Here is a 16,423-nt window from a genome sequence, read left to right as displayed (position 1 = left end):
TTGGGTGTATCATTAACTCACAAGATATTATAACCTGACTATATACACAAAGCCATCTAGACCCACTCTATTTTCCAGATGGGGAAATTCAGGCTCTGAACCTGACTCTAGACCCACTTCCCCCACATTTTTAAATAAATGTTTGAGTTTAGCACACTAGACAAAGTCATTTCAAGTACCTTAAGCTAACATCAAAGCCATGTTGACCTTAAAAAAAAAAAAAAAAAAAAAAAGGCCAGCCCTGGAGGTTTATACCTGTAATCCCAGCACTTTGGGAGGCTGAGGCAGGCAGATCACCTAAGGTCAGGAGTTTGAGACCAGCCTGGCCAACATGGCAAAACCCCATCTCTACTAAAAATACAAAAAGTCAGCAGGTGTGGTGGTGGGCACCTGTAATCCCAGCTGCTTGGGAGGTTGAGGCAGGAGCATCATTTGAACCCACCAGGCAGAGCTTGCAGTGAGCCAAGATCATGCCATTGCACTCTAGCCTGGGCAACAAGAGCAAAACTCTGTCTCAAAAAAAAAAGAAAAGTAAAGTAAAGAAACAGCTGTCAATCTGCTGCTCATTGTTTTCATCATTGGGGCCAATCATTCTGCCCAACTGCAACTGAACAAGTCAGAAGTCAGGCTGCCCTGGGCCAGTTTTTCCAAGTGCCCAGGTGAGGGGGGTTTTTGCTAACTGCTGGATCAGTGTTGTGTGAACTAATAAGGCAAAAACATCTATAGGCTTCACCAGTCAAGTAAGTCTGTGTTGTGTGAACTAATAGGACAAAAATATCTATAGGCTTCACCAGTCAAGTAAAAAGACTGACTTTTTTCTCTCTTAAATGTAATGTCAAGAAAGTTGAAATCCAAAAGATGGCTACCTTCAGAAAACCACGTACTTATTCCATTAATGTTGCTATTGCTCTAAACATGCTGAGAAGTCCTTCACAGAAATGTCTTTCAGATCTGGTTTACTTTCCACACTTCTACCCAGCCAGAAGTCCCTCTCACTCAGGCACACATGTTTTTTATTCATTCATTCAACAACTGTTTGCTTTAATCTCTCTCCCAGGGCTCCTCGTGTTAGTAGTTATTAAAGTTGTAAAATAAACCTGTTGTTACTGAGGAGCATATTTCCATGAATTATATTTAGAGAAACTTATTTGGATTGCCTTGCTTTCGCATCCAAGCAGTGCCCCTGGGTGAATATCCCTGTCATTCACCACATTTTACTCCCATGGACTCTTTCCTGTTTCCAAAATTAAATTCCCCAGGCAAGAATCAGCATGTGACACTATGGTCATCTTTAAAGACACTCAAATGTGAAAATAAAATTATAGAAAATTTAGGAGTTTTAGAGGTGAGTCAATGTTGGCCAAGTGCAGTGGCTCAAGCCTGTAATCCCAGCAATTTGGGAGGCCGAGGCGGGCAGATTACCCGAGGTCAGGAGCTGGAGACCCACCTAGTCAATACAGTGAAACTCCATCTCTACTAAAAATACAAAAATTAGCTGGGCATGGTGGCGCGCACCTGTAAGCCCAACTACTCAGGAGGCTGAGGTAGGAGAATCACTTGGACCCAGGAGGCGGAGGTTGCAGTTAGCCAACATTGTCCATTGCACTCCAGCCTGGGAAACAGAGCGAGACTCCGTCTCAAGAAAAAAAAATAAAGAAGTGAGTCGCAGTTATGGTGTGATTCCATGTCATTTCCTGCAATGTTAATGAACCATAGGCTCTGTGCTGCTCATATCATACCTGCAGCGAGACGATGAACTCTTAAAGCTAGGCATAAAAGGAGAGCTACAAATACATATGAGATGAAGGCAATTAGGGTGACAAAAGAACCAGAAATTATATCCCAGAAGCAAGGAGATTTGGAGAAACATGAGATTTTCCTTCCAATACCTGAAGAGGTAACAGCTCTCCAGTACTTCCCAGCATGCTTAGAGCAATAGCAACATTAATGGAATAAGCACACGTTTCTCCAAAGGTAACCATCTTTTGGATTTCTACTCTCTTGACATTACCTTTACAAAAGAAAAAAAAAACAAAAGTCAGTCTTATTGACTGATGGAGCCTATAGATTTTTTTGTCCTGTTAGTTCACACAACACTGATCAGCAGTTAATAAAGAAGAGATGTTCTGTATAGGCCCAAGGAGCTCAACTAGGACCTATAGGCTAATATCATCCGGAGACAGATTTTGCCTTAACTATTTCTTCATCTCAGAACTGCTCTGAGATTGAATGGACTCCCTTGGGTGTGGTAAGGAGTTCACCATTACTGAAAGTGTTCAAGTGTAGTGTGCAAGATCACTTAGCAGTGATTCTACAGAGATGATTAGAGCACGGACAGAGAAGGTGTGGTCTCTAAAGTACCTTTCATTCATGAAACTAAAGCAAGACTGGATCAATGACATCCGCGGAATAAGTGAATCCTTTTTATGAAACAAAGAAATCTCCTAAGACTTATTTTGACACTTGATTGTCATGCCGCCATCCTCCATCTAACATGCTACTGCGTTGTTAGAGGGTAAAAAGTCCATCTTCATCTTCCCTTCCATGCCGCATGTCATTGAGGACATTTTTACTATCTCCAATGCAGTCTAGCCTGTAAACAGAAAAGAGGGGCTGATAATGGGAAACACAAGACTGGAAAACAAAACAAAAGACAGATGCTGCTAAGTTACAATGCAATTACCCTTAAAGTTCAAAGGGCTCACAGTTCATTCAGTCTAAGCTCCACATTTTATAGATGGGAAAACTGAGGCTGCAGGGGAAAAAGAGTTTCTGCCAATCCATTATAATAAGGAGATAAAAAAAAATTCTTAGCAAAATATAAAATCATGATTTCAATACATTTACTTACCAAAAGGTCTCTAAGTATGACCTTGAAAGGTCACCTTGCTGGGCATCAATTTTCCTTCTTGTTAATACATATTGTGGTATCAATGCAATTAATTAGTGAAGGCAAGGCCTTCATGAATAATTTACGTCAAGGTTTTACATTTCTTTTCCAAAAGCTAAAGAATAGGGCAGATAGCTAAAATCCCTTACTAGAGAATCTTCAAATACCGTTTTTAAAAAGGCCCCAAAACAAGCTGCTCCCATGGTCTAATGGGGCAGAGGAACCAACTCCCAAGAATAATATTCTACATGCCTTTTTCACTTTCCATATTGCCAACTCTCCTCAATAAACTCCAGTTTAACAATGGCCTCTTAAACTAATTTACCCATAGGTGAACAAAAAATTTCAAACAGAGTAGAGGGCCATATCACCTTCTTTCTTTTGCATGCTATACTTCTATTAATCCCACCTGCCTTGGTACTGGCATTTTGTTCAGACACAGTGTTAACCAAGACACAGGTTAATGTGAGTTAAATCTGCACAACTTTTTCACTTCTAATGTCACATTTTTCCAACTCTATGTTTAATCGGAGCACAAGCTCAAGTCATTAAACCACTGAGTAGTAGCTAATCATTTGTAACAGCTTGTACAATCATTACAACACCCATTCATGCAAGATCAATTACCTTGTGTGTTTCTGCAAACAATTGGTTTCCATGAGTTTCCCTGAAAAGACAAGGCCACAGTGTGAGCCGAGGGGCTGCGGTGCATAGAACATGCAAAATGCTGGGGGAATTCCAGTACTGCCTCCCAAAGAGCAGACATAGGCCAAAGGTGAGAACCAGTGGCTGGCTTTGGCAGAAAAAGCCATTCCCTTTCCCAGGTCAAATACTTGCTATTTTAGACCACAGTCAGTGCTCATCAATTACACAGTTGTTCCAACATTCTGGGCAATGGTGTTAAGCTATTTCATTTTGAGTCATCTGCCTATCCAGAACTCAAGTACTCACTTGGGTTTTAAAACACTTCTTTATGAGACATACTCAGAATTTTCCGAAACTGTAACCATGCCTTTGTAGGAAGACTAACAGCAGGATTCCAGTAAATTTTAAATTTCTTTTTGCACCTGGGGCAGGTGTTGAACTATACAAGTTTCACTATTATTCAAATCAGCTGAGATGGTTACTAGTCTCATCTCCTGCCATACTGCCCTGAAACAGCTTTTGTTAATGAGTACAGAACAATTTATCCCCACTTTACAAGGGTACCAGGTGCCATGTGCCTATAATTTGTGTGAAAACCATAAGCTCTGTTTCATGGCTCGTTTTTGTAGTGTTTAAAACTTCTGGGGGTGGGGTGGGGGTGGGATGGAGGTACAAGGTCATGGAGCAGCTTGTGAATTTAATGAAAACTATAGACCTTGTCCCCTGAAAAATGCAGGCATGAACACATAAACACTTTTGCACATGATTTCAAAGGATTCACATTACCCTTGAAGTCCATCTGTGGCCTCTAGGTTAAGAAAGCTTGCTTTCAGGGAACATGTAAGAAAATCAGAATCAGGCCAGGAGTGGTGACTCATGCCTGTAATCCCAGAGCTTTGGCAGGCCAAAGTGGGTGGATCACCAGACCAGCCTAGCCCACATGGCGAAACCCCCTCTCTACTAAAAATACTAAAATTAGCTGCGTGTGATGGCATGAACCTGTAGTCTCAGCTACTCAGTAGGCTGAGGCAGGAGAATCACTTGAACCCAGGAGGCGGAGGTTGCAGTGAGCTGAGATTGCACCACTGTACTCCAGCCTGGGCAACAGAGTGACCCTCCGTCTCAAAAAAACATAATAAAAGAAGAAGAAGAAAGAAGAAAGAAGAAGAAGACCAGGACTGTTCATGGTCTTTGTTCTGGAACAATCCTAGCCAAAAGAAGCGACAAGCTAGGGTTTTCTCAATCAAAGAACAAAGGAAGTGAAGAAAGTGAACAAAGAATAGTACTTTCTTCTTAAGGCAGCAAGAGGGATAAAATGTATTAGGCACGTCAAGAGTATACCATCAGGACTGGCACAAAACTGTCCAATAAATGAAGGTGCTCTTCTTCTGCTTTTTTTCCTTTTCCAAAATGTAAACTCTACCAGGAGGTTAATACACAGAGCCATTAGCAACTTGTGGAGAATGGGCTTACCTGTTACGTCCCTGACTGGGATGGGAACAATGACAGAACTGAGTCTCTTTGGGGAGGGATAAAGGGGAAGGAAGTGGAGACAACTCCAGATCCTCCTGCAGTCGCCAGGGTTCTGAAGTGCTCCATCACCTGGCCCTCCCTCCTTACCTCTCAGGAGAAACGCCACGAGCAATGCCAAGAGCACAAATCCCAAGGAGGGGGCGAGGATCATCAGTAGTTGGGAGATGGGCATTTCATTCTTCATGGGCACGGGTATTCCATCCATCTGATAGGACACAGGCAAGGAGATGGGCCCAGTCACTGCTAGACACCACCCTCACAGGATGACATCCCGGCCCAATAGTACCTTATAACCACCAGCAGTTTCACTACATTTCACCACCTTTTGCCAAAAATCTCTGAAAACGTAAAACACGTGACCTATATCCCAAAATTTTCCAAAGTGTTAGACATCAGACATAAGGAACTATGGGGCTCAGGGGTCTGAGGATAAAAAATAACTGTTGTGAACTGTGTTTTCCACGGTCAAATCTCTTTCCTGGCCACTGCTCAAATCCTTTGAGCTCTCCCTAGTCCTGTGCCACTCTTTTCATGGCTGACTTAGGCTACTAGAGAAAACAGGATTAAAGAGAAAATGAAACTTAATTTTACATTTTCTACAGCAGTGGTTCTCAAAGTCTAGATGGGAAGCCCATGAGATCAAAATGATTTTCATGGGACATTTTTTGCCATTTTCACTATCATTCTGTCATGAGATGTACAGTATACTTTCCCAGAGGCTATGTGATGTGTGACGTCATTGTTCTCACTTATACAGAATGTGGAAACAGAGATGAGAATCCCTCTGTCTCCTATTAAGCCAGATATTAATGAGATTTGCAAAAAACGTAAAACAATGCCATTTTTCTCACTAATTTTCTCATTCGTTTTTCTCACTCATGTTTTTTCAAAATAGAGTTAGTTGCCATAAAACATACTATGTTAGCACAAAGTGGGTTTGTTGTTATTTTTAAATACATTGATTTTTAAAAATATTTAAAATACGGACACCTGTATGACAAACTTGCACATGTACCCCTGAATCTAAAGGAAAAGTTTAAACTTTTTCTTTTTTAATTTTAAAAATGAGATGATATCTCGCTATGGTGCCCAGGCTGGGCTCAAGCTCCTACCATGGCCTTCCAAAGTGCTGGGATTAAATTTTTTTTTTTTTTTTTTTTTTTTTTTTTTTTTTTTTGAGACAGAGTTTCAGTCTGTCAGCCAGGCTGGAGTGCAGTGGTGCAATCTCAGCTCACTGCAACCTCTGCCTCCTGAGTCCAAGCAGTTCTCCTGCCTCAACCTCCCACGTAGCTGGGGTTACAGGCATGCACATCCAAGCCCAGATAATTTTTATGTTTTTAGTAGAGATGGGTTTCCACCATGTTGGCTAGGCTGGTCTTGAACTCCTGACCTCAAGTGATCTGCCTACCTCAGCCTCCCAAAGTGCTGGAATTACAGGCGTGAGCCACTGCACCTGGCCTAAAACATTTTTTTAATTGTAGAAATGTCTCAGTTTTTTCTGCTGAGCAATCTAGAGAATCAAAAACAAAACAAAGTCTCAGTTTTAAGAAACTGATTTTTTTTTCTTTTGTAGAGACAAAGTCTCGCTCTTGCCCAGGCTAGAGTGCGGTGGCAATGTTTACAGCTCACTGCAACCTTGAATTCCCGGGTTCAAGCAATCCTCCCACCTCAGCTTCCTGAGTAGCTGGGACTATAGGCATGCATCACAATGCCTGACTTTTTTTATTTTTATTTTTTAAATATTTTGTAGAGACAGCATCTCACTATTTTGCCCAAGCTGGTCTTGAACTCCTGGGCTCAAGCAATCCTCCTGCCTCGGCTTCCCAAAGTGGGATTACAGGAGTGTGCCACGAGACACAGGCTGTTATTTTTTTTGAGACAGGGCCTCTCCCTGTTGCCTAGGCTGTAGTGCAGTGGCACAGACAAGGTTCACTGCAGCCTCAACCTCCTGGACTCAAGTGATCCTCCCACCCCAGCCTCCCAAAGTAGCTGAGATTACAGGTACATGATACCATACCCGGCTTTTTTTTTTTTTTTTTTTTTTAAATGTTGCCCAGGCTAGAAACTGAGTTTCAAGAGTATAAAAAGACCCTGTGAGAGCCCCACTGCCAGTAACATGTTCAAGGTGGTTTAGAGGTCCATGGGGCTGGCCAGCCTGAGCCTACTCACCTTCAAAATCTATGCGGCATCAAAAAAGGACTCCCCTCCCCAAAATCCCATGAAGGTTTATGAGCTTTTACTCTAGTAAGTTCTCGAGGGCCAACCTAAACATGCGGAGGAGTCAAGGACCCAGCTTAGGAAAGCATCTCTCAGCTTTGACATTATCATGAGCTATATACAAGTTGGTGTCAGGAAAGGTACTCCTAAACGAAGCCCAAGATGTAGAGTTTGGTTCAATGGGGGTGAGACAGCTATGAATATCTCCAAAATGCACCTGCTGGATTTTTTCCACGACTTGGTGTTATTGGTTTTGCTGGCCTTGTTGGACTTCTTTTGGCTAGAGGTTCAAAAATAAAGAAGCAGGCATTTCTACCTGGTTTCATGGGATTAGCAGCCTCTATTCATTATCCACAACAAGCCATCGAGTTTGTACAGGTCAGAAAGGAGAGAGTGTATGAACGGGGTTTACAAGGATACATAGTTGTGGAAGATTTTTGGAAGAAGAACTTTCTAAAGCCAGGAAATGTGAGGAATTCATCCAAAAATAAGTAGAAAATTCCATGCTCTACACATTTTAATCAGTTATAGGTAAGCAACAGAAACTTCATATGGTCAATCAGTATTTTTACAGAGAAATGGCAGAAAAGTCAGTATTGAATATATTAACCTGGCGTTCTTCTTCAGGAAAAACTATACTAGGCCTCTGTTATCTTGGGTGATGCCATCCTACAAGCAAATGGATCTGAAATTCTTTCACTTAGAGATAAGGCACAAGCCTTGGAACTCCCTGTACTCATGTTACTATTTACATACATGATTAAAATCCAAGTTAAAAAAAAAAAAAAAGAGTATAGCCCAGGCGTGTTGGCTTACGCCTGTAATCCTGGCACTTTGGGAGGCCAAGGCGGGTGGATCACTTGAGGCTAGGAACTCAAGACCAGCCAACGTGTTGAAACCCCATCTCTATTAAATATACAAAAAATTAGCTGGGCATGGTGACATGTGCCTGTAATCCCAGCTACTCAGGAGGCTGAGGCAGGACAATCGCTTGAACCCAGGAGGCAGAGGGTGCACTGAGTCAAGATTGCACCGCTGCACTCCAGCTTGGGCAAAAGACTGAGACTTTGTCTCAAAACAAAGGAGCATAAAGGGACCCTGACATCAAAAAAATTGAGACGTGCTGCTCTGTAGGCAGGGACTGAGGCATCTTGCTGGGGCTATGCCATCTCCATCGACCAAGCTATGCTCTCTCCCTCTCTTCCTGTTACATTCTCTAACACACAGAATCCCAGAGACAGTGGGCACAGCAACCAGGACAGGACAACAGACAGTGTCTGACAGAGAGATGGGGAAGAAGAAAGAGGGGATGGGGAAACTTTATTTATCCTTTACAGACTTCTGTACTGCCTGAAAGCTTTCACTTAAAATGGCTTGAATCACTTTTGTAATAATAAAAATAGTACCCTCAGAAAATAAGAGAAATATTGATGGCAGGTGTTGATTCTGCAGTATGTCATGAATTCTGGGTCACACAGAAGGAACACACAATGATCTTGCATTTTTTTCGTATTTTTTTCTTTTTGCTTTTCAAAGCATTGGCACATACAGAAGTAACAATCAAGGTTATTTCTGCCAAGAGTACAAGTCTATAAATTCTTGGGCTGTTTCATAATTGTTGCAATGAATTTTTCTAGTTATCAATATCCTGCTTTTCCTAGTTCACCTCTGCAAAACTCTGTGGATTTTTTGTTTGTTTGTTTGTTTGTTTGTTTGTTTTGTTTTAAGAGACAGTCTCCCTCGGTCACCAGGCTGGAGTGCAATGGCGCCATCTCGGCTCACTGCAACCTCCGCCTCCTGGGTTCAAGCAATTCTCATGCCTCAGCCTTCTGGGTAGATGGGACTACAGGCATGTGCCACCAAGCCCGGGTAATTTTTGCATTTTTGATAGAGATGGGGTTTTGCCATGCTGGCCAGGGTGATCTCGAATTTCTGGCAGAGAGTGATCCACCCACCTTGGCCTCCCAAAGTGCTGGGATTATAGGCATGAGCCACTGTGCCTGGCCACTGCTGTGGATTTTTACGATTTAAGTGATATACTTCAAATACTTCACAGATTTTTTACCTGTCCTGTTTCTGTTGTTTTGTTTTGCTCAGGAACTGCAGTATTGGATGCTGGGAAGGAAAAGAGAAGAAAATGGTTATATGTCTGGTGGGGGAATAAAACATCACATCCTGAAATAGGTAATTAAGAGCCCATCTGGAACTGCACCTGATGTGTTTAATTATTTAATCCCGTGTTTTTTGTATAATCTATTTATGCATATTTGTTTTGATATGGTTTTAATGTAAAGTTTATCTGCTATACAACATTATCCCCCAGGAACATCTCCATTTTACAGATGGGTAGAGTCAGGCATTGGGCCAGCAGGCGATTGGCTCTAATTTTTCTGTAGGCCTCAGCAATTCATTCAGGATTTTTATCCAGCAAGAAAATGTGTCAGTTTCCTAGTTAACAAATATGTACTGAGCACCTATTATAGGCCATGCAGTGTGATAGCTATACCTTGGACCTCATAGAATTTACAACTTAGTGCAGAAAACCAAATGTAAAAATGTAATGTAAATAGTTGAAAACATCATTGGTTACAAGTACAAAATTCTGGGGAAAAAACCAGTATGAGTTGTTATAGGGACATATCATGAGGTTGCCAGACTTGTTCTGGAGGGTCAAGGAAAACTTCCTTGAGAATGGGAGTTTATGCTGAGAGGTGGAGTCATGTATTCATAATTTATAGTTGAGTTACAAGGGAACCATACTGAGAATCTACCAAATGCTAAGCACTGCTCCAGGCACTAAGAATACTGTGAGACTGCGGCAAGGCCCCTACCCTCAAGAAATTTACAGTCCATTAGAGAAGAGAGACCGAAAGATGATTTCAGCCTAACAGGCCAAAGGTAGTGATGGACCACACACAGGCTGCTGGAAGGGCAGGTAGAGGGAGAGGCATTCAGCTCAACATTGTAGTTCATTGCAAGTTTTATTAGAATAAAGGTTCATGAGGACAGAGTCCCTGTCTGCTTGTTCACCACTGGGACTCTGATACCACCTGGCATATACTTGGTGCTCAATAAATGTTTGTTGAATAACACTTCTGAGTTAAGGTCATGTAAGAATTAGCCAGGCAAAGAATGGTGGCAATGGTGTTTCAGGTGGACAGAACAGCATCAGCAAAGCTGTGGAAACAAGAAAGAGCGTGGTGCCCACATCAGATGGCAAGCGGCCACGAAGAGGTGAAATGAGGGGTGGTAGCTGCAGGACATGAGACAGGTGAGCAAGAGCCAATCAGGGAGGGCCTTTGTTTCCTGATGTTAAGTCAGGAAATTTCCACTGGATTCTGTAGGCAATGGAAAACCACAGAAATGTTTAAGCATGATATGGTCCAGTTAGGAGGATAAGGGAACAGCCAGGATGACAGTTATCATCTAATTCCAGGTCTGAAATTCTGAGCTAGTAAAACTGAAGAGAGAGAGAGATTTCAGAAATGCTTAGAGGGAAGAACAACAGGATATGGATGCTGAATGTGGGAGTGAGAAAGAGAGAAAAGTCTTTGATACCTCACCAGTTCCTACTTGAGACACCTGGCCATGGCCTGAGCTGTCCACTAAGACTGGGAACAGGGGAAAGAGTAGAGAAGGGTAAGTCTAGGGGAGAAAGGTGATGAATTCACATTTACAGTCACTGAGTGACTGTGGGGCACATGCAAGCAGAAGTCACCTAACAAGCCCCTGATGCATTTGAATCTAAATCAAACTCAGGAAAAGGGTGCAGTTGGAAATACTGATTCGGGAGTCATCAATATCCAGGGAGCAGTTGACCTCCTCAGAGTATATAAGAAACCCGGCCTGGGCACAGTGGCTCACGGCCTGGGCACAGTGGCTCAGCACTTTGGGAGGCTGAGTTGGGGGGATCAAGAGGTCAAGAGATCAAGATCACCCTGGCCAATATGGTGAAATCCCATCTCTACTAAAAATACAAAAAGTAGCTGGGCATGGTGGCATGCGTCTGTAGTCCCAGATAATTGGGAGGCTGAAGCAGGAGAATCACTTGAATCCAGGAGGGGGAGATTGCAGTGAGCCGAGACTACCCCACTGCACTCCAGCCTGGCAACAGAGAGAGAGAGACAAGAAAGAAAGGAAGAAAGGAAGAAAGGAAGAAAGAAAGAAAGAAATCCATGGGCTGCGTGTTCAAAGAGAAGAGTAGGGATCCTGGAAAACATCAGCATTAAAAAGTAGGCAGAGGAGATGGAGGAGAAAGAAAAAGAGAAGAAATGGTCAGAGAGATCAGAAAGTAAGAGCAGTATCAGAAGCTGGGGCAAGGAGGAAAACATCTAGGAGGGATGTAAAGTCATCTTAATAATAAGAATACATTATTTTTCATCAGAACACATTATTAGTCTGGTCTAGAGAAGAAGGAGTCATTCGTCTCTCAAATGTAGTTTGGAGACTGTGGTCAGCAAAATAACGACACCCAAATATGTCCATGTCCTAATCTTCAGAAACTGTGAATATGTTCTCTTACATGGCAAAAGAGATTTTGCAATGTCATTAAGTTAAGGATCGTGCAATGAGAAGATTATCCTGGAGTATCTGGTGGGTCTAATGTAATTACAAGGGTCCTTATGAGGAGGCGGCAAGAACATTAGAGAAGTCAGAGGATGTGTGATAAAGGAAGAAGAGCTCACAGAGATATTTGAAGATGCTATGCTGCTGACTTTCAAGATGAGGGAAGGGGTCACAAGCCAAGGAATGCCTCTAGGAGCTAGAAAAAGCAAAGAAACAAATTATCCCCTAACAAATCCAGTATGAATATAGCCCTGCCAACACCTTGATTTTAGAGCTTCTACCCTCACAACTGTGAGATAATAAATTTGTATGTTAAGCCAGTAAGTGTGAGGTCATTTGTTACAGCAGCAACAAGAAACTAATACAGAGACAGTGGTCCCTAAGACCTTCCAAAAGAACAGTGGCTCTGGGACAGGCACAAGAGATGAAAGGAAGATTGACTTTTCATGTTAACATTTCTTGTATGCTTTGTACTTTTTCCATGTGTGTGTATGATGTATCTTAAATTAATTAAAATTTAAACAATAACAAAACAATCTTAGCATTAACTCCACTTTTCCTAGGTACATGGATTCACCAAACTTTCTGGTTAATATTAGATTTTTCTACAGGATGAGAATGTGTTTTCAGGAGGATTACAGGTTAGGTCTCTTGGCAGCTAGAATTCTAACTGTTAGTATATTGGCTTTCTAGCTTGTATTTTGGTCTCTTGAGTTCTTGGTAGGCATGGGCACTCTGGTAAAATGAAATTCCTGTAACACTTAACTTGAGATCTTGGAGTACTGCCAAGTGCTTGCATCTCAACCTTCTTCACTGTGGCATCCTGGGACTCTCTGCCATCACTAAGTATTTCTCTCAACTTTTCTGGCTGTGTGACCTTGGCTAAGATACTTTCCTTCTCTGAGCCATAGTTTATTCATCTGAAAATATTAATATTTCACCAACCGATCTCCTATGTCCTTTTTAACCTTTCTAATTCTGGATATCTTTTTACAAAGAATTTTACTGAGAAAAATTATCATTACAAATACTCTTTTAAAAGGATATAAAACTACACTTAGTATAGGGAATGAGCATGCAGATGCTTAAAATACGTACAGAAATACAATTGTGTATTTTTAAATATTTGCATACTCATTCCCCAAAGAAAACTAAAAAGAAACATAAAGACTGAATATATCTGCTTTCAAGTAGAAATATCAAGAGAATTAAAATTATTCTTCCTAGTACCATTTTAATTTTGTCTAATTTCTAAATTTTCTCAAATGTGATTTTTTAATGGGAAATTTTCTTTGTATCATGTGTTAATCTCTGGAAACTCCACGATGCTTGAGGCAAGAGCAAATTCTTGGGGTGGGTGTCATTTCCCCGAAGGAGCGTCAAAGCGACCCTCTATGTGAAACTTTGAAGACAGGTGTTAGAAACCCAGTAACCCACAGCCCAAAAGGGGTTAGAATGATGCTATTAAAAAGGGACACCCTCCAGATCTAAAAGTACTGACATGGAAAGCAAGCTGCCCAATAGATATATACTGCTTGTTTTTATATGTCCAAAGAATTTTTAACAGTAAGTACATATAAAACCCAACAAAGGCCTGCTAGGGTTAATACACTAGTTAATTGTACTGTGCCAGCATCAGTTTCCTGGCTTGGACAATGTGCTATCGTTATGTAAGATGTGATCATTGGGGGACACTGGAGGAATATAGGAGAACCTCACTGTCCTATTTTTGCAAGTTCTCGTGAGCCTAAAATTATTTGAAAACAAGCTTTAACGAAAATAGTTTAAGGACCGGGTGTAGTGGCGCAAACCTGTAATCCCAGCACTTTGGGAGGCTGAGGCAGATGGATCACCTGAGGTCAGTTCACGACCCGCCTGGCCAACATGGTGAAACCCTGTCTCTACCAAAAATGCAAAAATTAGTTGAGTGTGGTGGTGGGCGCCTGTAATCCCAGCTACTCTGGAGATTGAGGCAGGAGAATGGCTTGAGCCTGGGAGGCAAATGTTGCAGTGAGCCGAGATCATGCCACTGCACTCCAGTCTGGGCAACTGAGTGAGACTCTGTCTCAAAAAAAAAAAAAAAAAGAAAAGAAAATGGTTTAAATATCAGCCATTTCACATTATTCGATTGAATATATGAATGGTATATAGCAGCTTTGTGGTAAAGATTTCTTGAATGAAACTATTTAATGAAATTTAAAGTGAGTTTAAAAGAACATAGAATGATTTTGAAAAGAAAAAATTGAAAGTTTTTGTGAAAAACAATAATCTATTGTTATGAGGAAAATTAAAAAGACTGGGCAAGGATCACGCCAGTAATTCTAGCACTTTGGGAGGCCAAGGTGGAAGGATCATTTGAGGCCACAAATTTGAGGCGAGCCTGGGAAACATATCAAGATACTCTCTCTACAGAAAAATTTTTTAACAGATTAGCCAGGCATTCTAGGCTGCAGTGAGCTATGATTGGACCCCTGCACTACAGCTTGGGCAACAGAGCGAGATCTTGTCCCCTCCCCCCTCCAAAAAAAAATCTGAAAAGTGAAAGGATATAATCCAACCTGTAACAGTGGTGCTCTCTTTATCTGTTCGTGGGTGAGAGTGTTGTGTTGTGTTGTTTTGTTTTGTTTTTTTTAGACAGAGTCTCACTCTGTCTCCCAGACTGGAGTGCAGTGGCACGATCTTGGCTCGCTGCAACCTCCACTTCCCAGGTTCAAGCGATTATCCTGCCTCAGTCTCCTGAGTAGCTGGGATTACAGGCCCGGCTAATTTTTGTATTTTTAGTAAAGATACGATTTCATCATGTTGGCCAGGCTGGTCTCGAATTCCTGACCTTGAGGAGCTGTGATCCGCCCACCTTGGCCTCCCAAAGTGCTGGGATTACAAGTGTGAGCCACCGCGCCCGGCCCTTTCTGGCCCTTTACAGAAAAAGTTTGCAGATCCTTATTGGTCTACTGGTGCAAAAACAACCCCCGTGGTTTCAAGGCATTAAATTTAATTGTAAGAGCCTTCAGAACTTAGGGTGATGATAGACTTCCTTTTCAACATGGCTGTGCTTACCATGGTACACCAGAACCTACTCTGTCACTCAATCAGAACTGTGCTATGTGCAGTTCTGAAGTGGCATTACACTTTTAGACAAGAAGATATTTTAAGAATCCACTTTTAATATCCCCATTCCCATCCTATTCATAGAAACTTGCTTTAAAATTAGCAGAGACTTTCTCTTTGAATACATTTATTGAGTGCTTACTATGTGTCATGCACAGTTATAAGCACTTCATATAAATTATAGTTTTTTAAAAACTTGAGACAGGGTCTTGCTCTGTTGCCTAGGCTTGAGTGCAGTGCTCAATCAGGGCTCACTGCAGCCTCAACCTCCCGGGCTCAGGGTATGGTCCCACCTCACCTCTGCTTCCCAAATAGCTGGGACTACAGGTGTATGCCACCACACCTAGCTAGTGGTTTTTTGTTGTTGTTTTTGGTTTTGGTTTTGGTTTTTTTGGTAGAGATGGAGTTTTGCTATGTTGCCCAGGCTGATCTCAAACTCCTGGGCTCAAGTGATCCTCCCACCTCATTTTCCCAAAGTGCTGAGATTACAAGCGTGAGCTACCACTCCCAGCCAAATTATCACATTTAATGCTCATAAACCCATTTTACAGATGGTAAACTGAGGCTGAAAGAAGTTATATTGATTGCCCAAGGTGACACAAACAATTAAAGGAGATTTAAACCCAACTCTGAATGACTAAAAAAAAAAAAATGTTTTTAACGAGTCTGACAGAAAAGAAAAAAAGCAAATTATAATCCTACTTGAAAACACAAATTCTCTAACGAGTGAGCTTCAAGCCAGAAATCAACTGAAAAGAAGAGTACTCTGTCTTCTCAGTGGGTGCATTTTAAAACAGATATCACATATGTTGACTCATCATTGAATTCATAGATGCTGGGACTCATCTGTCCTATGTTTAAAACAAAATTAGTTCTGAAATAAGTCAACTCAAAGATACAATTTTAACGCAATCCTGGAATTTTAGAAGTGACAAGTGCAAGCCTTCAGAGAACAGTTTCTTTTCTTTCATGGGTAGCCTCGGGCTTACGCTGCCCCCTGTGGATCATGGGCGACATGGTCTTCATATATCCAAAAGACAGCAAAAGAATCCAAAAATCACAATCTGAATGTTTAAGAGTTGGGAAGGATTTGAAATTGTCTCCTCCAATTTCTTTTTTTTTTTTTTTTTAATTTGTCAAGAGAGAAGCTGAAATGTAGAGAGAAATGTTCATTTGCACAAGATTTTACATAAATAACAAAGGAAGGGACTACGTATTTTGCTGACCTCTACTCAGAATTCATATTTTCTGACCTTTCTCAGCAGCACTAACACAGATCTAGAATTTCAAAACTCCTGTTGAAAGTGGAAGCACACAGTTATTGAATTCGCATACTTGCTTTAAATTCTGAAGGCCTCTACATGTTTTTATACACTTAAATGAATATATACACTTAAATGAATAAATCAACAGAGCATTACATACATCCAGGCGTTCCTTAGGTCAAAAGGAAGAGTTGGGTGG

General features: G+C 41.4%; 1 protein-coding gene and 1 pseudogene across 1 annotated transcript in view; one reads left to right on the top strand and one right to left on the bottom strand.

Moving 5' to 3' along the window:
* Positions 1–2,406: 2,406 nt before the first annotated feature.
* The window catches only part of TIMD4 (T cell immunoglobulin and mucin domain containing 4), a 39,300-nt gene continuing 25,283 nt past the window's right edge, over positions 2,407–16,423 (bottom strand). Inside the window, exons 6-9 of the mRNA XM_023218782.2 lie at positions 9,351–9,400; positions 5,156–5,273; positions 3,518–3,557; positions 2,407–2,593 (exon numbers count right to left, since the gene is read on the bottom strand). Of these exons, the coding sequence (XP_023074550.1) occupies positions 2,509–2,593; positions 3,518–3,557; positions 5,156–5,273; positions 9,351–9,400 (293 nt within the window). The 3' untranslated portion in view covers positions 2,407–2,508. The remainder of the gene's footprint in view (positions 2,594–3,517; positions 3,558–5,155; positions 5,274–9,350; positions 9,401–16,423) is intronic.
* LOC111547148 lies at positions 7,185–7,780 on the top strand (annotated as a pseudogene).

Source organism: Piliocolobus tephrosceles, chromosome 4 (genome assembly GCF_002776525.5).
Source record: "Piliocolobus tephrosceles isolate RC106 chromosome 4, ASM277652v3, whole genome shotgun sequence".
NCBI lineage: Eukaryota > Metazoa > Chordata > Mammalia > Primates > Cercopithecidae > Piliocolobus > Piliocolobus tephrosceles.
The sequence above is the reverse complement of the archived record's forward strand: the minus strand, read 5'-3'. Positions and strand labels throughout refer to the sequence as shown.